Raw genomic sequence first — 26,655 nt, 5'->3', positions numbered from 1 at the left:
CCATAGGATTTGGAAGATGAAACCAGATGGGGAAGTGAAGAAAAAACTTTCAGACAAAGGTAACAGCATGTAGAAAGACCCTGAGACAGAAAAGAGATTATCTCTTTGGGGAACTGAAAGAGGACCCACTTGCCTGGAACTTAGAAGGGAGAGCATCATGTAACTAGACCTGAAAGATAAAAGTAGGAAGCATCCCACACAAGGTCTTGTGGGACATGTACAAGAATATGAATTTTAACCAGCAAGTGAAATAAGCAGTCATTGACAGGATCTCAGCTGGAAAGAGGCAACAGATATCCACTTTGATGCTGCTTGTGAAAATGGTAGAAGGAGCCAAGAACATTTGTGGTGAGATTAGTTGCTGCAAGTAAAAGAAGGTGTTAAGGATGCACGTAGGTGATTGTGGGACCATGAGGATGGTTTTAGCGGAAAGATCATACATTCAGTTTTAGATAGGTTAAGTTTGCTTGTGACATGATTCTAGTGGAGCCAAATAGTGGCTGGAATATAATAAGAAAGGCCACAGTCGATGTGAGTTGTTGTTGTTATTATATCAAGTTGATAGTTCAATATAAAATCCTAGAGCTTAGAGGAAGGAGGTCTGAGTTACGAATGAACATTCGGAGTTTACTAGAGTGTAGATGGTAATGAAAACCAAGAAGTATATGAGCTCATCTAAGGGAAGGGGGAGGGGTGAAAAGAAGCCCAAGGACATGGTGCTGGTTATGCCTCTGATTGAGCCTTTCTTTGTTCTAAGATCCATCTGACTTTAGATCTCTGCACTAAGGGTGGCCTTATATTCTTCCCACAACTCTACTTAAGCTAAAATGCTCATAGCTCTCCCTTTATGAACGCTTAGTGTATGAAATGTCATTGGTCATCTTCAGGATATTTCCCTCCTTTCCTGTGATATTTCTACTATCATCATCATAGCAGATAAATTTTGTTTGTTCACTGTATGTGCCAAACACTATTATAAGAGTTTGATTTTTGTTGTTGCTGTTTTTGAGATAGGATTTTACTCTGTCGCCCAGGCTGGAGTGCAGTGGTATGATAAAGGCTCACTGTAGCCTCCACCTCCCAAGCTCAAGCGATCCAACCACTTTAGCCTCCCAAGTAGCTGGGACCACCTGCCCACCTCAGCCTCCCCTTGTGCTGGGATTATAGTGGTGAGCCACTGCACCCAGCATCTAAGAGCTTTAACCCTCATTAAAATCCCCTTAGGAGATATCACTGTAGCCCATTTTCTTAGAAGGAAACTACAGCATCTAAAGATAACAGCTGCCCAATATGCATTTCCTACTTGTTCCTAGCATGGAAGGATTGCGTTGCAGTTATCTTCCCAGGCGTATGGCATCTTTGATGCAGGCTGTTGGAGTTCATATTTCAGTTCTACCTCTACTATCTGTGACATCATGGGCAGGTTACTTTGCCTCTAAAGGGTCCAACACAATTTCAGTACCTATGTAAGTGTTTATTAATATTAGCTGCATTACTATTGTTATTCTCTATCTTCCCATCTCATATTATTTCCTTCAGGGTGCCTTATAGGAAATCTTGATGATGTAGTGACATTTATAACTTATCCAACCTTGTAACTTTCTTGAACCCAACTATTTCAGAATGCCTAAGTGATTCGTTGATTTTCAAAATTTAAAATAGTTTCTTGATCACTCAGCATAGTCCTCATCATAGGTTGAATATGGAGCAGAATTCAATCACAACTGTCAGTTCTGTACTGCTGATCAAGACAATTGTGTCCATGGGAACTCTCTCACGTGCAGGCTAGCATGCTTGTTCTGTACTTATTCAGAGTACCCTACTGACCATGCAGAAGTCTTCAATGGTCTATGTACTTTTTGAAAGCACTTCAAGAACATATTCATCACTATACTGAAATGTTTACATGTTGATCTTGTTGGCTTTTAAAAGTATTTTCATCTCATTTCTTTTTAAAAATTTGAAAAGTTACTGGGGAAAAAAATGAGCCCTATGCCCTTAGAAATTTTAGTCTAACAAGGAAGACAGACATTGGACAAATAATATTGTTAATATTTCATAAGAGTTATGATAAAGTCTCCAAAAGGAGCCTGGTCTACAGGGGAAGAATAGAGTTGGTCAGCAAAGGCTTTCCTGAGGAATTGGATTTTTGTAGCACGTTCAGATGTGCCTGTAACCTGTCAATTCCAAAGATTTTCTTGACTTTTTAAATTTATCTACATCCAATTATTTTATATAACATTGTGATTTTGTTATCTAATCGTGTAAAACTTAGTCCATCTATCTATGTGAATCTGAAGTGTGCATCACTGAGTCAAGCCAATTTCCCCTCTTAGTTTTATGTTTCTATTATACTGGCATCTTTATCTTCTAGTCCCTAACCCTGCTACCTCTCCCAACCATAATTTAACGGTAAGCATGTTCTTTTCTTCTTTCTTCCGAAATATCTCTCATTCCCATTCTCTCTCAAAACCACCTTAGTCTGGACCTATACCACCTCACACATGGATTACAGCAGCAGCCTCTTAGCTGAGACTGTCTTGACTCTGCCTACTTCTTCACTCTGCACAGTGTGGCATGTGCTCTCTCTGTTCATATTATGGCTGTTCATCATTCTGGGTGTCACTACTACACTAATCATCTGTAAACACTATCTTTATCAAATCCCTCTGTTCAAATGCACTCAATGCTCTTTATTTTCAAGTTCATACCCTTGTACTTCACAATCACTTCCAAGGACTTTCATTAATCTGCAGCACTCTTTTAATCAAATATTATTTCCATTTTCAACCCAAAACATAGTATCCTATATTTTAGTTAATTTCACTCTGAGCTAAGCACATTGTAATCATTTCATTTCTTCAACCTTGCCAGGGAGTTTTGACTGGAATGTTGTCCCCATCCTCATATCCAAACCCAGTGCATCATGACATGTCACTTTCAAGCACCATGTCTCTTAGAAACTGCCACTGACTTTACTAAGCTTCACTAATCTCTCTCTGTGTGTGTCTGTCTCTCTCTCTCTTCTGAAACCTGTAACAGATAGTCTATACTGCATAAATCGCTATTTATTATGTACAACATACTGTTGGCTGCTGTTTCACAAGTCTCATTTCCCTTAATAGAGTCCGTTTTCTAGGGGAAAGAATTATTCCTAATATCCTAATATACTTCTGTGGTGTCCACAGTACTTACTACAGCACTAATTCCAAAGTAGGTGATCACCAATTGTATAATGATAATTATTTTTGGTGGTTGAAGGTTTTATATACCATAGATATTATGCTATTAAATTTATCCCACGTTGGGATGCTATGATTATATTAACTTAACATTGAATGTGATAGTTATTTGTAACTTCAAAAGATAAGTTAAAGCATTAGAATAAAGTAAAAGTGTCAAATTAACCTACAGGAGTAAGATGCCATTGTATTCCATTAATTCCACAAAAAGTCATTGCTCCTGGCACAAGTGGTGCAATGATAGACAAAAGAAAGGTATTATCTCAACCCTCTTGGAGCTTCCAGGCATACAGAGAGGCTGACTTTAAACAAAATTTTAATTATGGCAATAAGTACAAAGGAGATGTTCTTTTCACAAAGACCATGTATACCCACTGGTCTTATCAAATTTGGAAAGTCAGAGAAGGCACCACAGGGCAATCGTGGCGAGGAGCTTAATTTTCCATATTCACCCATCTGCATGATGCCTCAAAAGTGAAGGGCTCAGGTGAAGTCTGTACCTTTGCCTCTGCCTACTGTTATGGTGCCACCTTCCACAGGAGGAGTGACAGCAAAGGTTCAGTCCATCCTGAAGTTTTCAGAGCTAGCAGAAACATGGAAGAGAATGGGATCCTTGGATGAGTTTGTAGTATGAATAGAAAGCTCTAAGAATCTGCACCAGAGACTGAAGTTGGCATGGCAAAGTGAGATGTGCAATTGAAAAAGGTTTGCAGAAAACAGGAGAATTTTAATGTATGAATTTAAATATGTTAGACCAATTCCTCAGGGACATGCACTGGAATTTTCTTGAAGAGTATAATGGAAAAGAAATGTCCTTCAGCATTTTATAATGGCTAACAGACAAGGTAACTTTGATAGATTCCTAATATCTGTCCTAAAGAGTGAGAGCATACACTCCTCACCACTCTGCCTCATCACAGATAAGAATTGCATAAGTTACATGCCTTTCACTTTTGACAAAGGGAGCAAATTATAAAACGTTGCTATCTAAAATGGAAAATGTAGCAATACATTTTATATCTAGTCAAAAACACTTCACAGGTAAAATTGAAACACAGAAATGGGAAGATATGAGATTTTGTATTCTGCTGTTATGCTCCAGAATATTATAGTCATAAGTATGTGCATAACTTTAAAAGTGCAATTACTTATCAAAATGAAATAACTATAATTACAATGAAAACTCTGTTGTCCAGGTAAATTTTTATTTGCTTAAATATCATCTGTACCTATACCAGAACATTTAAAAGAAACCTCACATGGCATGCCAAGTTCCCATCCCCCTTTCTTTGCAGTGTTTGTAAGATTTGTCCCTTCCCTACAATTCTCCCTCACCTATGATGATTAACAGTTTACAACTACATTGTGAGAAATGAGACTGCACTGGCCTGCCAGATCAACTCTCTAAGATTGCTCTATCATATTCTCCATGTTATTAATTCTTGTCCCAAAAAAATCTGTTATGTTATCCCCCTAATCAAGAAAAGTTGTGTGTCTCTAACAGAATACCACAGACTGGGTAATTTATAAATATTAACAATTTATATGGCTCACAGTTCTGGAGATTTGGAAGTCTGAGAGCATGGTGCTGGCATCTGGTGAGGGCCTTCTTACTGTGTCATCTCATGGTAGAAGGTTGAAGGGCAGACAGCATGCACAAAGGGGCAAGAGAGCAAGAGCCAGCCAAACTTGCTTTTATGACACTCTTGAGATAAGTAACCCACTCCCAAGATAATGACATTTATCTATTCATTAGGGAGGACCCCTCATGACCTACTCACCTCTTCTGAGGTGTCACCTCCCAACACTGTTGCATTGGGAATTAAATTTCCAGCACACAAACTTTGGGGGACACATACAAACCATAAGACCTCCCTACAGACTTTCACAACCTCTATACTCTCAAGTCTTATCATAATCTGGGTTACCCATACATAATCAAATTTATTTTTTAAGTATTTCTCACTCTTTCCTCCCACTCGTTATTCATCATCCTTATCCAATTTTGTGCTCATTCCTGCCTCTGTAACATTCCCTCTATCTCAAATGTCAGTTCAAATTACTCCCATCCTTCAAGGCTCTACCCAAATCCTACTCCACAGTACAGCCTCCCTACCCCCTGGAGCATTCCACAGACTCCCCCACTTGCCATGGTCTCTTTCTTCTCTCATCCTGTTATAGTCATTGTCTGTAATCCACAACCCTCACATTATTATCATTCTTGTCACTATCTCTGCTTTATAATTTAGAATGTTTTAAATAAATTCAGTCTGCTGAACATTTATATTTTAAATAGTAGGACAGCTACCCCATAAATATTTGAATGCATGACATATATACCCTAAATATTTTAAGGAATGATGTACAATATATAATTTAAAAGATAAATAACACATTTATCTTATAAATATAATATCCTATAAATATCCTACAATTCTATTCTAGAATATTATGTTATTCATAAAGATAAACATATTGTTCAAAATATTGTTCATTGTTTATGTCATAGAATTTTGGAACTAGAATGTTATTGGTGATCATTTATTCTAACTTCATCCTTGGTACAGGGGCCCAAATGACACAATGAATAAGAAGCAGATGTGCAGTAGACTCTAATCTTATGACAAACACTAAATACAGTATTTTTCACCTGTGCTTATTGTTGTACCAGCTAGCTTTTAGCCTGCCTTATGTACAGTCACAAGACCTATCTTAATTTTTTTTATATTCCATTATAATTTCTTGTAAAGTTCCAGGACCATAAAACTCTAATAAGCTTTTGCTCTAAGAAGCACCCAGGAATTCCACAGGGGGAAGGCAAGATGGCCAATTAGATGCAGCAAAGAAGTGCTACTCCTACAGAGAAAAACCAAGGGTTTGAGTAAATCAACATAATTTGGACAGATCTCAAGAGAGAAAATGCTTAGATGGAGATGTAATGTAGATGCTGAGGCCGAGAAGGGAGAAGGCAGGCACAGGGTACTGGAATGCGGGGGCTAGTCCCTGGCCCTGAACAACCCCTGGGGAGTAGGTTCATGATGGGACTGAGGGGCTGCCCACCTTCACCATGGGCCTATGGGATCCTGGCTTAGAGGGCCTCGCAACCCCATGGACATTTGATCTGACAAGGGGATCTGATTGCAGAGTAGAGAAAGACAGAGCTTCAACCAGCATGGAACAGGGGCCTTTGTACATGGTACAGCTCTGGCAGAACATGGTAATAGGCGTCCATAACCCAGGTCTCCCCATCTCCCTCCAGAAACCTCTAGCCGCAGCTGACCACTGGTCCAGAAGAAAGTAGAGCTGACTTCCCTGTGGAACTGGGTCATGTTTGTTCTGCAGGCCTTCCAGCCTGCCGGCCCCTCTCAGGGCCACACCCTAGCAACCCTGCAGGAACATATGCACAGTGCAGCCTCTGTTGCCCAGCCCGGGTGCCTTGCTCCACCCAATTATGTGTTCCTGGTGGCTTAGGAGCACTTTGGATTCCTCAGAGCGCCCAGAATCCAATTCCAATTGCCTGAAGGATGGAGCCCCAAGCCGATTAAAGTGCCCGAGGGCTGCAGCAGCCAGCTCAGTAATGCCAAGCCAAGTTCTGTGGCTGGCACTCAAGTGGGAGAGGAGCTCACACTCTCAAAGCACTGAGATGGGTGAGACGCCCATTCATGGGCTGGAGTGGGAGGGGCCATTCCTCCCTCCCCAGGACTGGCCAGGAAAGGTTGTTTCCCATCTACCTGCTGCGACTTCTGGCCAAGGAGTCCTGCAACCCAGACCACCTAACAAAAGAAATGCAGACACAATGTCAGTGATCAGAGGGGCTCCCTCAAGTTCCAAGAGTGGACATGGTGAGGAGGTCAACTCTCTCCCTGCCCACTGCAGAGCATGGCTGCAAATGTGAGAAATACAGAGGAGCCACGCAGCTAGACAAGAGGCTATCTACTGCCTATTACTCTTCAGCATCGTCTACTGGATCCCAGCCCAAACTACAATGCCAAAAATATTTTGCTACTATACACTCCTGTGAAACCAAGAGCAAGAATTCAGTCACAAATTAAGGCCCTATAGAGAGGCTTGGGCATGTGAAAACATCCAGAAACAAATCCAACTGAAGTACTCAAATTACATCATTGTTAAAGAAACACTGGACTTCTTAGATGCGAAAGAATCATGGTAAGAACTCTGGCAATTTGAAAAGTCAGAGTGTCTCCTTATCTCCAAATGAATCCACTAGCTCCCCAGCAGTGGTTCTCAACCAGTCTGAAATGACTGAAATGACAGACATAGAATTTAGAATCTGGATGGCAACAAAGGTTGAGATTCAGAAGAAAACTGAAACCCAATTCAAGGAATTTATTTATACTATCCAAGAGATGAAATAGGAAATATCCATTTTAAGAAAGAATTAAACTGAACTAGTAGACCTGAAAAATTCAGCATAAGAATTTCATAATACAATTAGAAGTATTAACAGCAGATTAGACCAAACTGAGAAAAGAACTTCAGAACTTGAAGACTGGATCTTTGGGCCAACTCAGTCAGACAAAACTAAAGAAAAATAGTTGTTAAAAATGAACAAAACCTCTGAGAACTATGGGTTATGCAAAGACACCAAATTTATGATTCATTGGCATCCCTGAGAGAGAAGGAGACAGAATACGCAAGTGGGAAAATGTATTTGAGTATATAGTCCGTGAATATATTTCCCTAATCATACTAGAGAGGTTGAGTTGCAAATTCAAGAAATAGAGAGAACCTAGGCTGCATACTACGTGAGATGACTATCCTTAAGGAACACAGTCATCAGATTCACCAAGGTCAATGCAAAAGAAAAAATCTTAAAGGCAGCTAGAGAGAAGAATGGTCAAGTCATGTACAGAGGGAACTCCATTAAGCTAGCAGCAGACCTTTCAGCAGAAACATTACAGCCAGATGAGATTGGGAGCCTATTTTTAGCATTTTAAAAAACAAAAATTCCAACCAAGAACTTCATATGGCACCAAACTAAGCTTCTTAGGAGAAAGAGATAGAAAATCCTTCTCAGACAAGCAGATGTTGAATGAATTCATTTCAACTAGACCAGTTTTACAAGAGGTTCTTAAGGGAATGCTGAACATGGAATTGAAAAGCAACACCTGCTACCACAAAAACACACTTAAGCACATAGCCTGCAAGCACTATAATCCACCTAGACAATCAAGTCTTCATAACAACCAGCTAACAACATGATGACAGGACCAAAATCTCACAGATCAATACTAATCCTGAATGTAAATGAGCTAAATGCCGCACTTAAAAGACACAGAGTGGCAAGGTAGATAAAAGGACAAGACCCAACCATCTGCTGTCTTCATGAGACCAATTTCACATGTAATGGTACCCACGGGTGCCAAGTAAAAGGATGGAGAAAGATCTACCATACAAATGGAAAATACAAAAAGATCAGGAGTGGCTATTCTTATATTAAATAAAACAAACTTCAAACCAGTAACAATTTAAAAAGACAAAGAAGGGCAATGCATAACGATAAAGAGTATAATCCAACAAGACTTAAATATCCAAATATATATACACCAAACATTGGAGCTCCTAGATTCATAAAACGAGTTCTTCTTCACTCACAGCAAAACTTAAGACAACTACACAATAATAATGAGAGACATCAACACCGCACTCACAATGTTAGACAGATATTCAAGGCAGAAAACTAATAAACTCTGGACTTAAACTTGTCACCTGACCAACTAGATCTAATAGATATCTACAGAACCACTCCACCCAACAACCACAAAATATACATCTTTCTCATCTGCACATAAAACATATTCTAAGATTGACCACATGTTTGTTCATGAAGCAAGTCTCAATAAATTTTAAAAAAACTGAAATCATACCTAGAACATTCACCAACCTCAGTGCAATTAAAAAAATCCATATCAAGAAGATCTCTCAAAACTACACAATTATATGGAAATTAAACAACTTGCTCCTGAATAACACCTTGGTGAACATCAAAATTAAGGCCAAAATCAAAAAAATTCTTTGAAATTAATGAAGATAGGGACACAACTTACCGATATCTCTGGGATGCAGCTAAGTTAGTGTGAAGAAGAAAGATTACAGCATTAAATGCCTTCATCAAGAAGTTAGAAAGATCTCAAATTAACAATCTACCTTTGTACCTAAAGGAACTAAAATAAAGGAACAAACATACCCCCACAGCTGGCAGAAAAAAATAAATAGCATTAAAGAAGAATTAAATGAAACTGAGATGCCAAAATCCATATAAAAGACCAATGAAACCAAGAGTTGGTTCTTAGAAAAAGATAAACAAGACTGATAGTCCACCAGCTAGAAAAACAAAGAAAAACAAAGAGAATATCCAAAAAAGAACAATTGAAAATGACAAAGATAACGTTACAACTAATCCCACAGAAACTGAAACATCCTTAAAGATACTATGAATATCTCTACTCACATGAATTAGAAAATCTACAGGAGATGGATAAATTCCTGGAAACACAATCTCCCAAAACTGAATCATGAAGAGATTGAAACTCTGAAAAGACCAATATCAAGCTCTGAAATTCAATCAGTAAAAAAAAAAAAACAAAAAAAACAAAAAACCTACCCACCAAAGAAAGCACTGGACCAGACGGATTCACAGCCGAATTGTACCAGACGTACTAAAATGAACCGGTACAAATCCTACTGAAATTATTCCCCAAAAATTGAGGAGAAGGGGCTTCTTCCTGACTCATTCTGTGAAGCAAGCATCAGCCTGATACCAAAAGCTGGCAGAGACACAATGAAGAAAAAAAACTCAGGCCAATATCTCTGATGAACATAGATTCAGAAATTCTCAACAGAATACTAGCAAACCAAATCCAGCAGCACATCAAAAATTTAATGCCACAATCAGGTCAGCTTTATTTCTAGGATGCAAGGCCATTTCAACATATGCAAATCAATAAATGTCATTTGCCACATAAACAGAATTAAAAGCAAAACCATATGATAATCTCAAGAGATGCAGAAAAGCTTTCAATAAAATCCAACATACCTTCATGATAAAAACCCTTAACAGTCTAGGCATTAAAAGAACGTATCTCAAAATAATAAGAGACATCTATAACAAACTCACAGTCAATGTCATACTGAACAAGCAAAGTTGGAACCACTACTCTTGAGAATTGGAATGAGATAAGGATGCCCACCCTCACCACTCCTATAGCACTGGAAGTCCTAGCCAGAGCAATCAGACAAGAGAAAGAAATAAAGCATCCAAACAGAAAAAGAAGTCAAACTATCTCTCTTTGCTGATTATATGATTTTATACCTACAAAATGCTAAAGATTCTGCCAAAAGGTCCCTAGAACTGATTAATGACTTCAGAAAAGTTTCAGGATACAAAACCAATATACAAAAATCAGTAGTGTCCCTATACATACATCAATAATATCAAAGCTGAGAGTCCAGTGAAGAATACAATCCCATGTACAATAACCACAAAGAAAAAGAAATACCTAAAAATACATCTAGTCAAGGAGGTAAAAGATCTCTACAAGGAGAACTAAAAAATACTGATTAAATAAATCAAAGACAATACAAATTAATGAAAATACTTTTCATGCTCATGGATTAGAAGAATCAGTGTCATTAATATGGCCATGCTTCTTAAAGCAATTTACAGATTCAACAGTACTCCTATTACAAATATTATTTTTAAATAAATAGAAAAAAGAAAACTGTTCTAAAATTCACATGGAACCAAAACAGAGCCCAAACAGTCAAAGCAATTCTAAGCAAAAAGAACAAAGCCAGAGGCATCACACTACCTGACTTCAAACTATACTACAAAGCTACAGTAACCCAAACAGCATGGTACTGGTACAAAAGCAGACACATAGACCAATGGAACACAATAGAAAACTCAGAAATAAAGCCACATACCTACAATCATCTGATCTTTGGCAAGGCCAACAAAAGCAAGCAATAGGTAAAGCACTCCCTATTCAGTAAATGGTGCTGGGATAAATGACTAGCCACATGCAGAAGAATGAAACTGGACCCTTACCTTGTACCATATACAAAAATTAACTCAAGGTAATTTGCCTAGTCTGTAATCCTAAGCAAATTAAGTAAGCAAATTAATTCAAATGCAGGACATCAAACTATAAAAATTTTAGAAGTAAATCTAAGAAATACTGTTCATTATATCAGCCTTAGCAAAGAATTTTTGGCTAAGTCCCCAAAAGCAATTGCAATGAAAACAAAAGTTGACTAGTGGGACCTAATTAAACTAAAGAGCTTCTGAACAGCAGAAGAAACTATCAGCAGAGTAAACAGACAACCTACAGAATGGGAGAAAATATTCACAAAGTATGCATCCAACAAAGGTGTAATATCCAGAGTCTACAAGAAACTTAAACAGATCAATAAGAAAGAAACAAACAAGCCCTTTAAAAACAGGCAAAGGACATGAGCAGATGTTTCTTCAAAGAAGCAATCAGGGAAGAGAAAGAAATAAGGCATCTAAATAGAAAAAGAAGTCAAATTATCTCTCTTCACTGATGATATGATTCTATACCTAGAAAATGCTAAATATCCTGCCAAAATAGTCTATTTATTAAAAGAAGACATACAAGTAGCCAACAAACATGAAAAAATGCTCATCATCACTAATCATCAGAGAAATGCAAATCAACACCACAGTGAGATATCATCTACACCAGTCAGAATGGCAATTAGTAAGAAGTTAAAAGATAACAGATGCTGGTGAGGCTGCATAGAAAAGGAAATGCTTATACACTGTTGGTGGGAATGTAAACAAATTCAGTCACTATGGAAAGAAAGGAGATTTCTGAAAGAACTTAAAACAGAGCTATCACTTGACCATGGATTCCGTTACTGGGTATATGCCCAAAGGAAAATATATCATTCTACTAAAAAGATGCATACACTTGTAGGTTTATCACAGCACTATTCACAATAGTGAATAAGTGAATAAGATAAAGAATCAAACTAGATGCCAATCAAGAGTGAATTTGATAAAGAAAATGTGGTACAAATATACTATAAAATACTATGTGGCCATAAAAAAATGAAGTCATGTCTTTTGTAGTAACATGGATACGACTGGAGGACATAATCCTAAACAAATTAACACAGGAACAGACAACTAAATACCACATGTTCTCACTTATAAGTGGGAGCTAAACACTGAGCACACATGGACATATACACAAGAACAACAGACACTGTGGACTATTAGAGGGAGGAAGAAGGAAGGAGGACATACATGGTGGAAAAACTACCTATCGGGTACTGTGCTTACTGCCTGGGTGACGAGATCCATACCCTAAATGTCAGCATCCCACAGTATCCCCAGGTAGTAAACCTGCATGTGTACCCTCCCTCTAAAATAATGGTTGAAATTTTTTAAAAGGAAAGGAATTCCTTAGGTGCCCAGGTAAATCCAAGCATGGCTGTACATTATTTTGGATTTGACTAGCCAGGAAATATGTATTTGTTTCCCATTAGTTCAACTACCTGAGAAAAAATATTGTTCAGTTGATAGATATATATACACAGTTTGCTTAAGCTTCATGCACTCAAAATACTCTTAGCAGTAAATCTGTATCAGTGTGCTGTGATACCAGAGGAAGTGTAATCCTAATAAATGTAGAACACCCAAATAAAAAAAGAAGCGCCCATGTTTCTTTCGTATTATTTTTCAAAGTTACTAAACTTTCAAAGATTACTAAGACTTGAAAGGGATTTCAAATTATTGCATAACAAAGTGTTTCATGAAGTCTCAGTTGTTTTCATTACATTTTTTAAAACATTTCTGGAGTAGTTTTTCACATAATTACAAAACTCCTTCTCAAAAAGTGGAAATAGAATGGTATAGAAAGTGAATCAACAGGTAAATATGCTCTTCTCCAAGAGTATATGATTCCCAATGGTCTCACACCAGATTTGCAGAAACCCTGAGAAGTATTTTATTCCTAATATTTATCTTACCACATGATAGTTTTGATTTTTGGAAAATGCAACTATGAAAATATGCAGTTCTAAAATAATCAATTGCATTGTGAGGCCATATATGCATTTTGAAAGGGCTATTCTAATGAGAGCAATTATCGTAAGTTTGTTTCTCTAATGAATGTAAAATGTGTATACAATGATAAAATTGACTGTGCCAATGACTTTGCAGAAAAGAAGAAAACATGTTTTAATTGTGGCATAAACATTCAGTACCTGTAATTAAAAACAAACAGCTTGAGTGTGTATTACATAATGTATAGCCAGATGGCAAGAAATGGCAGTGTATGGCTTAGGTGACCACTCTGTGGTCTTTGTTCTATACTATCTATAGAGTTTGATGCAAAGCCCAGTGAATATCATGAAATTCCCTGTTAGCCCAAAGTCTTTTTTGTACTAGGGATAGAGGGCTCAATGTACCCCTTTTCCTCTTTCTATCAGTCCCATGTCCTCACGCAGATCTGGGAGAAGAAAAGGGAGGACTTCGAATTTGCGATACACCAGTTCATCTGCCAAATACTCTGCCACTTATGCTAGTCAACAAGATAAAAACTTGCCTATTTTAATGCTGCAAACTGACTGTTTTATATTCTTTTCTATTTTTCAGGCTGTATTTTCTGTGAGTCCTGATCAAGTGATACAAATGAGCTGCAATGGTGACATAAACTCTTGACTGAGATTGGGAAAGTAGCTGGAACACCATCTTTTCTTTTAACTTTTTATGGTGCTTCTATTGGCTTAGTTGGGGAAAGTACCTACAACATGAGTTTTATCATGAAGCTTCACAGGCACTTTCAAAGAACAGTCATTCTGCTTGCCACTTTTTGTATGGTGAGCATTATCATTTCTGCTTACTATCTGTACAGTGGCTACAAACAGGAAAATGAACTCTCTGAGACGGCTTCAGAAGTTGACTGTGGCGACCTCCAGCACCTACCATATCGGCTCATGGAAGTGAAAGCAATGAAGCTTTTTGATGCCTCAAGGACAGATCCCACAGTCCTAGTATTTGTAGAGAGCCAGTACTCATCTCTTGGTCAAGACATCATTATGATTCTAGAATCAAGTAGATTCCAGTATCACATTGAAATTGCCCCTGGAAAGGGAGATCTCCCAGCGCTTATAGACAAAATGAAAGGCAAATACATTCTCATTATTTATGAGAATATTTTAAAGTATTCAAATATGGACTCCTGGAATCGAAGCCTTCTAGATAAATACTGTGTAGAATACGGTGTGGGTGTCATTGGATTCCACAAAACCAGTGAGAAGAGTGTACAGAGCTTTCAGTTAAAAGGTTTCCCTTTTTCCATATATGGAAATCTTGCAGTAAAAGATTGTTGTATTAATCCTCATTCTCCATTGCTTCGTGTGACCAAATCTTCCAAGCTTGATAAAGGTTCTTTACCTGGAACTGACTGGACAGTTTTTCAGATCAATCATTCAGCCTACCAACCGGTAATATTTGCCAAAGTAAAGACCCCAGAGAACCTTTCTCCTTCCATCTCTAAAGGTGCTTTTTATGCCACTATCATACATGACCTGGGGCTTCACGATGGAATTCAAAGGGTTCTTTTTGGCAACAACTTGAACTTTTGGCTGCATAAGCTCATCTTCATAGATGCCATCTCCTTCTTATCAGGGAAGAGGCTGACATTGTCCTTGGACAGGTACATTCTTGTGGATATTGATGATATATTTGTGGGAAAAGAGGGAACAAGAATGAACACCAATGATGTAAAGGTAAGGCTCTATTTTCTCAAGTTTCAAAGTTCAGTTCATCTCACAGCAGGGATACAACTATCCCAGTTTGTACTACAACTGGGTTACCCAGGACGTGAGATTTATTGGGAAAGTCTGGGCAATCTAGGATTATCACTCACCCTAAATCAACTAATAAGATTATATACTTCTATATAAATCAAGAAAAATAAAGATTTTACTAAAAGTTTGAGTGTGGTAGGACCCTGAAATGGTTTTCTACATGTATTTACAACTAGAGTAGAAATCATTTTGTTTAATTACCGTCCAGAAACTATCTACCTCAAAAAAAACTATTACTAATCTCAGACTTAGCTCATTTAAATGTGAATTTGTCTTAATGATAATAAATATTTCCACAAATTTCAAGAATTACAGATCTCATAGTAGCAAGTTCAGATACTTTTGGAAGTCAAATATGCAATGCATTTTCTCTTATATTTTTCTGAAACTGAAAATCAGTACTACTAAATCTGAAGATCAATGACTGTACAAGCATATTTATTCACATATACACATGAGGATTTAACTCGATTTCAGTGAACACTTCTGACACATATATGAAGCCAGTCATGCTGCATTTAAATTGTATTACATTTCTTCTTGTGTAAAACTGCTGCCCTTAAACAGAAAACAATTATTTGAAATAGTTTGTCATTATTATGAGTTGATTGTCTTACATAAACAGCTGATTGTTCACTATTAAAACATTTTAAAAATTAAAGTTACCTACATTTATCTTAGTTTCCCATTCGAAATATCATAGGATTCTATCTCTGCTATACTACATATTGATTTCTCATAAAAGTGAGACTTTTGATACATAGCTTTTATTCTACAGCTTTGACCTTTTGGTAGAATATCTAGAACCAAATCAGATAGCAAAAAATACATTTTGAAAACTTTGTTCTTTTCTCTAGTCACTAAGCATCTGGCAAATAATAGTAATGTTCATCACACTAGTTAAGTGAGCTAAGAATACCAGAAGGACCATTAAATGTTACTGTAAGAGAGTGTGAAGACTGAAAAGAAAAAAAAACTTCCATATTCTTGGCATTATTTTAGTCTCTTCCTTTTGGCTAAATGGAAATTAACTAATAAAGAAGCTGTATTTAAGTTTCCATTAAGTCTTTGTATTTGCTTTTGAAAATATAGCTAAATTTAAACCAAGCTGGTAGTTTAAGCATTTATTACATGTTTGAAGATTACAAACAATACATAATTCTTCCATCTTTTTCCATTTCAAATTATTTTGGTGAGAAATGTTTTCAATATGAATATATTTCTGATGTGAAATTGTTTGAAACTGTCAAATATATTATTATGGAAACTTAAAATATGGTAAATAAATCCCTGAGTTTTTTATGTAGCCCCCCATTTCCCCTAATATTATACAAAATACAAAATGTCTTTGTGCTCCAGAAGTTAAGCCAATTTTCAGGGGTATGAAAAATTAGAGGCTTATTGAACACATTAAAGAAAAATTTGGCATGTGTCCTTTATGAACTGCTCATATTTAGATAGAAATATATTTTCTAAACTACCTAAGGCTTTTTAAAAAAATATGGGCCGGGCGCGGTGGCTCAAGCCTGTAATCCCAGCACTTTGGGAGGCCGAGACGGGTGGATCACGAGGTCAGGAGATCGAGACCATCGTGGCTAACATGGTGAAACCCCGTCTCTACTAAAAATACAAAAAACTAGCCGGGCGTGGTGGTGGGCGCCTGTAGTCCCAGCTACTCGGAGGCTGAGGCGGGAGAATGGCGTGAACCCGGGAGGCGGAGCTTGCAGTGAGCCGAGATCGCGCCACTGCACTCCAGCCTGGGCGACACAGCAAGACTCCGTCTCAAAAAAAAAAAAAAAAAAATGTTTTGAATAATCTCGGTTTTTTAATTACTTCTAAATTGCATCTGTGATTGTGTCTCAAAACACTAATTTATTGCAGTCAGTTGCCCTGAGAGTAAAAACAGTCATTCATGTATTCATTCTGAAACTAGTTATTAAGTGTGCACTACATGTGAAGCACTTTTTGGAACTTACAGATAAAATCTTGAACTGTAGTCCATTCCTTTAGAAGAGGGGCAGGGAAGAGTAGAGTCATAAGAAAGCTCATTGTGCTGAGCATCTATCTGTTCAATACTTAATATGGCTATATCTCATTCCAGGCACAGAGGCAGGCTTTAGGGATACAAAGATAAAGTGTCTCGTGGGGGTGGTAAATAGGTAAATAGCTTGCAACATGGTAAGCACAATAACAAACATATCTACACAATTTTATATAAATTATGTTGTGGGAAACACTACAGTGTGTGCTGTGTACCTGAAGTATTAAGGATGTAGGACGAAGTTCGAAGGTAAGACTAGATAGATGTGATGATTTGGAAAGCTGTAGTAGTAATTCAGACAAAGATAGCAATTTCTTGAAACCAGGAAATTGGAGTAAGAATGGAGAAGGAAGGACCAATAAGATCTATTTAGGAAGTAAAATTGAACAGCTTAGTAACTGGCTAAATGAAGATGAAAGAGAATATAATCATGACATTAGAATTTGTCATGAAAGAGAATATAAGGATGACATTAGGATTTCAGCATAGGTGGATAATTGTTGATGATGTCAACAACAGTAAGTAACAGGATCATAGCAAAGATCATTAAAGGTCATATTAAAATTTTCAGTTTTATTAAAGTGCATGTGGGATGCAGAGGCATTTCACAGGTAGTTACTTTACAGAAAAAGTCTGGGTAGGACATATAGACTTCAAATTCATCATCCTACAGGGAATCATTCACCGCATGAAGGTGTGTGAGATCAGCCAGGAAAATAATTTATAGAGTGATGAGAGAAGATGATCAAATGTAGAATATTGAGGAAAATCATCTTTTAGAAAACAAGTAGAGAGAAATATCCCTTGAATAAGAGTTTAAAAGAACAGTCGGAGACTAGGAAGCTGAGATACTATAGCTTCAGAAGGAGTGCGATCAGCAGTATAAAACCCAACAGCAGAGTCCACTGGGGTAAGGACTGGAGAGTCTCCTTTGGGAAAAGACAAAGATCACTCACTGGGGACTCTTGCGTAATCTATGTGAGTGGAATGATAGAGACCAAAGCCCATTTGCAGTGAGTTCAGGAGTTAACTAAGGGGTCAAGAAGAGGTCAAGATGTGAAGAAAGAGAATATAGAGCACTCAGTGGAGAAATTTTGGTATGAAGGAAAAAAGAGAAATTATACAGTAGCTAGAGCATGGACTGGGTCTAGGAAGACCAACTGTCCTGGTTTGTCTAGGACTGAAAATATTTGGTGCTAAAACTTAGAGTCCAAGAGTTAGATAGGGGTGACCTGACTAAATCAGAAAATGAAGAAATAATCAAAAATCATGAGGTCTAAAAAAAAATCATAAATTTTGTGATTAAGGGTATATAATTAATACAAATGTTTTAAATCAATTACTTAATTGTTACCACTTATGAGAAAATATTATATTTTCCCTATTTTAAGTATTCGGAAAATTTAAAAGAATATGAGAAAATCAAAAGTTACATAAACTGTTATGTATCAACTGGAAGGAGAGTGCCAGACATAAATTTTAACTATTAAACTAATCACTGCATGGATGTTATTTTTCTTCCTTATGTGGAACAGAAAATGTGCTTCCTTATTTAATGGGAAGATTTGAAGAGCAATGCAATATCAGCTTTACCCACCTAGAAACTGAATAATATGAGTATATTTCAAAGAGCCTCAAAGCCACAAAAGAAACTATGACATGGCACCAAGTGTTTCATTCTTCGTGCCACAAAAAGACAAAAAAAAGAAAAAAGAAAAAAGAAAAAACAGACCTAAGTTGAGGTCTTCGTTTGTCTAGAAATATGCAAGCTACAAGCCATAGCCTGTAAAGAAACAAAGAAGAAAATTGTTTAGATAATTCAAATATTCCTTTAAAAAGTCAGGACAAATTTCAGTGAAATTGAAGTCAGGAAAATGTGTGTGTGTGTGTGTGTGTGTGTGTGTGTGTGTGTCTGTCTGTGGACATATGCATGCAAATGTGTTCCATTGGACTATTGGATGAGTTTTAGTGATGTTCAAAATTTCAAGTTCCTTGTGATCTATGACCTACCCTCAAACTTCCCGACTAAGGGTTTTTGGAGAGAGAAAGTGATGTTTCTACTAAAGCATTTTAGTTTTACATGAAAGCACTTCATGACCCAGTGAACACTAACAACCCATATGATCTTTTAGATGCATTAACTCACTCTTGTCGTAAGATCCATTATACCTTTAGACCTACCATTTCATATAATATTTATGTCTCAAGACATTTGAGAAGTTGAATGAAAAGACTCTGGAAAAGGTGGTCTTTCAGAGTTTTACTGAACTCCTTGCAGCTGAATACTCGCAATGCATAAAAGAGGTTACATATCACTCCCTCCTGCATCTCTCCCTTCCTCTCTCACTTCTATTTCTGTAATAGGTACACATTTCTTTCAAACTTTGAGAAAATTTCTAAAATTCATCGGAAAATGAAGAACTCGCCTGGTCACATCTGAGCTTACTGAAGAGGTAACTGTGGCTCCTCCTGGAGTACCTTGTACTTCTTTCTGGAGGTACTCAACAGCCACTTTCCTTTTTTAACCACCGCAGACCTTTCCCACTCTTTTCCTACATTTCAATATACCATAATTTGTGTATTTGTATAGTAGCCCTTAAAAAAATCTACATTTTTAAGTGGCCACAGAAGAGAGGGAAGTGTTTAAATTTTTAATACAATGTCATGAGTGACTATATCATTATTTTCCTCTCTAACAGAAGATCCAAGAGTACTTAGGGAAAAGAAAGTGCTGAAAATAGAAGTGGGAAGCCAGAAAACTGAAAAATAAGACATATCGAGCTCAAAAGACAAACTCAGCTGACTTTTTAGTCTTGCTTGGGGCTGACTGTAGGAGGCTCTAACTGGAGTGTAAAGGTGCACTCTGTGCTGCTTGACTTAATTATGAATATTCACCACACCAGCTAAGGGGAAGCCAGAATAATATCGCTAAAAAAAACAACATACCAAATACTAGGAGGAGGGGGAAAACACAACTGCAATCAATTATTCTTTCATAAGTACACATAGAAAGATAGCAAAAGTTTCTCCAGACAGTTCACTATTCAAGTGCTCTGTATAAATGTCAAGACCTGTACACTGTACATAGTATTAATGTTTTGCCATTTTTCTCCTAAACTCATATTTCTTGAGTTCCTTTCCATTATATCTGATGTTTCTTATCTCTTATTTACTGATATCCATTTAATTTTATTATGCTACAGAATCATGTATCTGCTTGATACCAATACTTCAAATTTGCTAGATTTACTATATAACTGGATACAGTATGCCTCATGTACTTGACAGGAACATATATTCTCTAATCAAGGTATATCAATACAACCTTGTTAACTACGTTTTTCAAATCTGTCTTCTTACTGTATTCTTCTTTGGGGTGTGAGGGAGAGGAGTGGTATCCCTGATGCTATCAAAAGAGTTATGTTTAATTTTCCAACTCTGATGGTTGATTGAAAGTATTTCCTTGTTCTGAAAATTATTGCCTTCTATATTTTGAAGCTATGTTAAGTGCATATATTTTGAAATTGTATTTTAATATAATGTTTTATCATTCTATGTTATCTTTTTAACTATATTAATGTTGTTTTGCCTTTGTTTGTTTTGCTTAATGCTAATACAGCTATACCAGCTTTCTTTTGATTAGTATTTGAGAAATATATCTTACCCCTTTTTTATATATTTTTAATCTCTCTGCTGTCTTTGCACTGTAAATTAGCTTTGAAAATAGCTTCAAGGTGAACTTTGCTTTTTGTCTACTCTGTCAATATTTGTCTTTTAATTAACAAGATCAATCTACATATAGTTAATTGGATTATCAATGTATATGGATTTATTTTAGCTACTTTATTTTGTGTTTTACATTTGCTCCACTGGTTATATTTCGTCTCGTCTTTTTCTCTCTTCATTTTTACGTTCACTTGAATTGTCAGTTTCTTTCTTTTTTCTATCCATTCCTGGTTTAAATGAATGTATTTTATCTCTCTCTTTTTTTTTTTTGAGTAGTTTCTCCAGAAATTTAAACATATGCATTAAACAAGTGCCAATATCTTCATACCTTAGTCAAAAGGTAGAAAGTTCTTTATCTCCAATAATGCTCTCTCTCCTTTGGCTGATAGGTTATTCTTGTTCTGGATGTGAATGTTGTTGTTTAACCCTGGATATTAGGCACTGTTGTTCTTACTATCATCAAAATTTGATTAGATTTGCCAGATTTCTACTGTTTTCTTTGCTAACCATTCACCTTTTCCCATCTGATGCGATTCTCAGCTTCTACACCTTACCCCTTTCTTTATAGAGTAGACAGAGTCATGCCATTGACACATAATTTTGATCATGACCCTCCTCTCCTCAAAACCCTCCAGCAACTTCCAGGGTCTTTATCTCTGCTACACGCCCAGCTCCTTTTCCCTCACTCACTCTACTGCAGCTTCTCTAGTATCCTTGCTGTTCCTCGCTCCTGTTTCAGAATTTTGCACTTGCTGTTCTTTCTCCCTAAAGTGTCCTTCCCCCAGATTGGTGCATGGCTCTCTTCTTTGCTTCCTTTGGATCTTTACTCCAGTGTTACTTTCCCAGTGAAGTCTTCTCTGACCATTCTCTTTAAAGTTGCAACCCCTAAATCTCCCATCTTTCCCTGAGAATGTTTCATTCTGGCACTTATGATCACCAATGATGTCCAAAACTGGCTCACACTGGCTTATAAGGTCAACTTTGTGCATCTCTTCCCAGCTTTAGGGAAGGAGTATTTACACCATAAAAATGGACAAATACTACAAATATGGGCTTTTTATTCACAAAGACCCAATTGTTAAAGGCTTCACAGCATGCTACCATACATACCATATATTTTACTAATTTATTAGATTGGTGCAAAAATAATTGAGGTTTTGGCCACTACTTTGTTATTTTGACTATTAAAATGTAAGCTTCATTAGGGCAAGATTTTTTTCCTCTGTTTTGTTCACTGATGTATCTCCAGCACAGAGAAATGTGCCTGGCTCACTATACATTTGTTGAATGAATGAACTGCATTCTTTCTGAAGTATATCGTTTAGACATGATAAAAGAAAAACATCAGTTGAATTAAATTTAAAGGAATTTAATTGAGCAATGAACAATTCATGAATTTGGCAGCCTTCCGAGCCAGAGTAGGTTCAGAGACTCCAGTGCAACCACATGGTGGAAGAAGATTTATGGATAGAAAAAGGAAAGTAACATACAGAAAACAGAAGTGAGGGCAGAAACAGCTGGATTGGTTACAGGTTAGTGTTTGCGTTATTTGAACATGATTCGAACACAATTGACTGGCCAAGATACAATAATTGGCACAAGTGTAGACTGCGGTCTGTTTACACCTCTACTTGTTATAGTTCATGATGTATAGAAAAACCTTTAGGCTGAACTGAAATTATGTAAGTTTAAATAATTAGTTATTAAACTTTATTTTAAAGACTTCCTTCAATGAGAATTTATTCATGGTAATAGTCTAAACTTTATTTTAAAGACTTCCTTCAATGAGAATCTATTAATGGTAAACCATCTTAGATTTTCTGCATTGTAAATGTCTTTATTTTCCCTCATCCTTAAAAGATAGCTTGGTTTCGATCTCCTGCACTCCAGCCCGGGCGACAGAGCGAGACTCTGTCTCAAAAAAAAAAAAAAAAGATAGCTTGGTTGAGTTCACAATGCCTAGTTAACAGTTCCCTCATATATATCCATTGTTGCTCATACCGGGAAGATTACTGCTCCCTGGAAGTCACCTAAACATTTTTGGTAACAGAATGTCCAGTTCCACTGGTCCCTAATTGTTTTATGATTGTCACAACGTTAAGCAATTTGAGGCCATTCTTATGAATGTATATGAAATGTTTGTCTCCCTCTCTCTCTCCCTCCCTCTCCCTCTCTCTCTTTGTTTGGTAGAATACTTATTTCTACATTTGATATAATGTGATCATATTAAAAATACACAGGAACATAAATTGCTGTCAATATTATTATCACATTCAAATAGCCATAGTGTGCTAGCAACTATACAACTATACAGTTATTTTAAGCAAATAATTTTATAATTTAACATGGGGAAACCATAAAATAGATTAGCAAAGGGAAAAACTATTTCATATTCATAATCTATTTACATTTAATATATTGTATTAAATTTGTTGTTACATTGTGAAATGGAATGTTTCTCTACTATTAAGGAGTGATTTGTTATGCAATGACATTCTAAAAGAATGAGTTATACATTATTTAAAGAAAGCAAAATGCTGTTACTGAACACATGAATATGTGAACAGGATATTTGGTGACTAATTACATTTTTTAAAGGTCTGATGCAGGCCGGGTACAGTGGCTGATGCCTGTAATCCCAGCACTTTGGGAGGCTAAGGCGGGCAGATCACCTGAGGTCGGGAGTTCAAGACCAGCCTGAACAACATGGAGAAACCCCATCTCTACTAAAAATACAAAATTATTCAGGTGTGGTGGAGTGCGCTGTAGTCCCAGTTACTCTGGAGGCTGAGGCAGGAGAATAGCTTGAACCTGGGAGGTGGAGGTTGCAGTGAACGGAGATCTCGCCATTGCACTCCAGCCCAGACAACAAGAGCGAAACTTGGTCTCAAAAAAAAAGAAAAAATGTCTGATGCAGTGAATCCAGCCCACACATGATACACGAGGGCTGTCATAGACGGTACCAAAGCTCAACCAGGCAGTGATGACTTCTACATACTGTAGTAGCAGAAGAATACAAGAGGCAAATTCAGAACAGAGATATAGGTTATATAGATATTAAGAAAATTATGCACATTTACTCTGTTAAAATAATGTCATAAGGTTTCAAAGGATACACTGATGAATAATGAAACACATTTTTGATAAAGGAAATCAAAAACCTTGGAGAAAATTGTACTATTTGCCAGTTACTGGATTATATCCTTCTCTTGGTCAAGAGAATTGATTTCTTCTAACATTCCATGTTTCCAGAAAATAAATCAGCATGTAAAAAATCGTTTTTGTATCTCTATGCTGGTGGTTTATACTGTTAAACCTATAAAAACTGCAGTAAGTTACTCCCAAAATAGGTAACACTACTGAGTACATACATTGTTTTAAGTGCTTTGCTTCATCATTTAATTCTCATAGAAATCATATAAAACAAAGATTATAAGCAGCATCATTTTACATAAAGAAACTGAGGCTGATAGCTTATGACTAACTTGCCCAAGATCTTACAACTAGTCAGTGGCATTCCTAGAATATAAAATTTAGGTCTACCTGGCTCCAAAATCTGAGCTTTTCCACCTCATGTGCTTCACAGTTGTGAGCTTAACACAACTGGTGTTAGGTGGTGTCCATAGCAATTTCTTCTTGCCAAACTCTACTTTACAGTAAATTACATCCTATCAGATTCTGTTATAGTTTGATGGGTTTTATCTGAAGTTTTGCCCTAGATTTGCTTATATGTCTGGAACAAAAATTAGTATTAGTCACTTCTTGAAATGTCTTGGGCTGAAATAAGTTTTTGACGTATTAGAGTGGCATAGTGACAGCATAGTGACAGGTCCTTCTAGCACTCAGTCAATTAAAGAAAGAAAATTGCCCATAATTCTGATAATTTCACTTTTTCTATCTGTATGTACTCAGATTTTAAAGTCTGTGTGATGTTTAAAACTGCTTTATGCTGGCATTCCTAACATTTTTTAAAGCACACAAACAAAATAGAAAAAGTCAAGGAAATTCTAACATATTGTCACTTAGTCTCTGGGAAAAATGAATTAATAGCTAAAGCACTTTTTTATTCTTAAGTTTTATAAGCTTCCATGAATAATGAAACTAGAGACTGAAATATAAAGTGGATATTAAAATCATGATGTTAATATAAAATAAATCATGAGATCTATTTGACATAATTTATAAACTGTTTATAACCAAAGAAATAAATATAGCCAACGTATTACACTACTAGATGAACTGAAATTTTTAAAATTAAAATTTGCCTCTATAATACACATTAGAATTTAAATGCTTTATTTTAATATTAATAGTTATAATGATTATTAATAGTTATCATTATTAATTACACCAATTACTAAAACAACTATGGTTTTCTATTAATGCCAAAGCAAATTACCACCAACTTAGTGGCTTAAAACAACCCAAATTTGTCATTTTGCATTTCTGAAGGTCAGACATCCAACATGGATCTTACTGAGCTAAGTTCAAGATATCCACAGGGCTGTGTTCCTTTCTGGAGGCACTAGGGGAGAACCCATCACCTTGGTGTTTCCATCTTCTAGATTCTGCCCACATTCCTTGGCTCATATTCCCTTCCTTCATCATTAAAGTCAGAAATACTCTCTGTGCCTTATTTCATAGCCACATTTCTCTCTTACTAAAACTGGAAAGGTTATCTGCTTTTAAGGACCCATATGGCCCACCTGGATAATCCAGATTAATCTCCCCATATCAAAGTCCTTAACTTAATCACATTTGCAAAATCTCTTTTGCCTTGTAATGTTCACATTCACAGGTTCCAGGGATTAGGACATGGATTTCTTGGTAGGGGAGGCAAAGGAGATATTATTCTGTGTACCACAAGCTATGCTCTTCAGGTAATCATGCTACAATCCTTACAATGACTCAACTCTCCAAGAAACTCTACTACTTTACTACTGTTTTCCTCACTGGGAAATGAAATCTTGATGGCATATAGATGCTCAAACAATTACTCTAGATCTCTGAGTTAACAGTAGTTAACTGGGGAAAATTAAATTATTGTGCTGTTAAATGCTTCATATTCCTTACACTCAGGAGGTTAACACGGGGGAGCAAGTAACTAACTGTCCCTTCACTTAGGTATCTTAAGAAATGTACCTCTCCAAAGATTGCTTGATTGGAGCAGATGTGTGACTATGATCAATTCACTACTTTAGGAGTTTCTAATAACATGTTTCTAGAAGTGCATCAATTATGAGACTAGAGACTGTTTTGAAAGCCATTTGATTAGGACTACCGCATAGTTACCTAAGCACAGTTTACCATTTTCATTGTCACCATTTCATTATACTTTGATTTTTCTATTTTGTTCTCTTTGATTAATGTTTCTGCATCCACCTCAGTTTTAGTGCCCTTATTGTACTGGCCTTTCCTTCTTGGGAATTTCTATTCTAACTACCCCAATCTAGAAACAACAATGGTGTTTTATCTGTTTATCCCTTCTCTATTTATCTCCCCTGCCTTATCTCCCCTGCTTTGATATCCTGGTGCCTGGTATAGTAATGTACCTTTTTTCCCCTTTCATACATACATCTTTATTTTATGTAACTACTTGTCTCTATTTTTTTCTCTGACTACATAAACTGAGTAGAATCAGATTTCTGGGAAAAAAACATTGCATGTAGAAATTAGATCGACTGGTTGAGGCATTGAACAATGATCTATCCTCAAAAATAACAATAATAAATCCTTCACTATTCTTTTGGATGAATATATTATATATATTATATAACATAT

General features: G+C 36.6%; 1 protein-coding gene across 2 annotated transcripts in view; it reads left to right on the top strand.

Moving 5' to 3' along the window:
* NDST3 (N-deacetylase/N-sulfotransferase (heparan glucosaminyl) 3) overlaps positions 1-26,655 on the top strand; it is a 217,330-nt gene that overhangs the window by 5,340 nt on the left and 185,335 nt on the right. The window contains exon 2 of one of the 2 annotated variants that reach the window (XM_011927356.1): positions 13,891-15,026. In XM_011927356.1, coding sequence (XP_011782746.1) covers positions 14,046-15,026 — 981 coding nt within the window. In that variant the 5' untranslated portion in view covers positions 13,891-14,045. Of the gene's footprint in view, positions 1-13,865; positions 15,027-26,655 lie in introns of those variants that run through there. The other variant, XM_011927357.1, reaches the window with a different exon arrangement.

This window comes from Colobus angolensis, unplaced genomic scaffold (genome assembly GCF_000951035.1).
Source record: "Colobus angolensis palliatus isolate OR3802 unplaced genomic scaffold, Cang.pa_1.0 Scaffold71, whole genome shotgun sequence".
Classification (NCBI taxonomy): Eukaryota; Metazoa; Chordata; class Mammalia; order Primates; family Cercopithecidae; genus Colobus; species Colobus angolensis.
The sequence above is the reverse complement of the archived record's forward strand: the minus strand, read 5'-3'. Positions and strand labels throughout refer to the sequence as shown.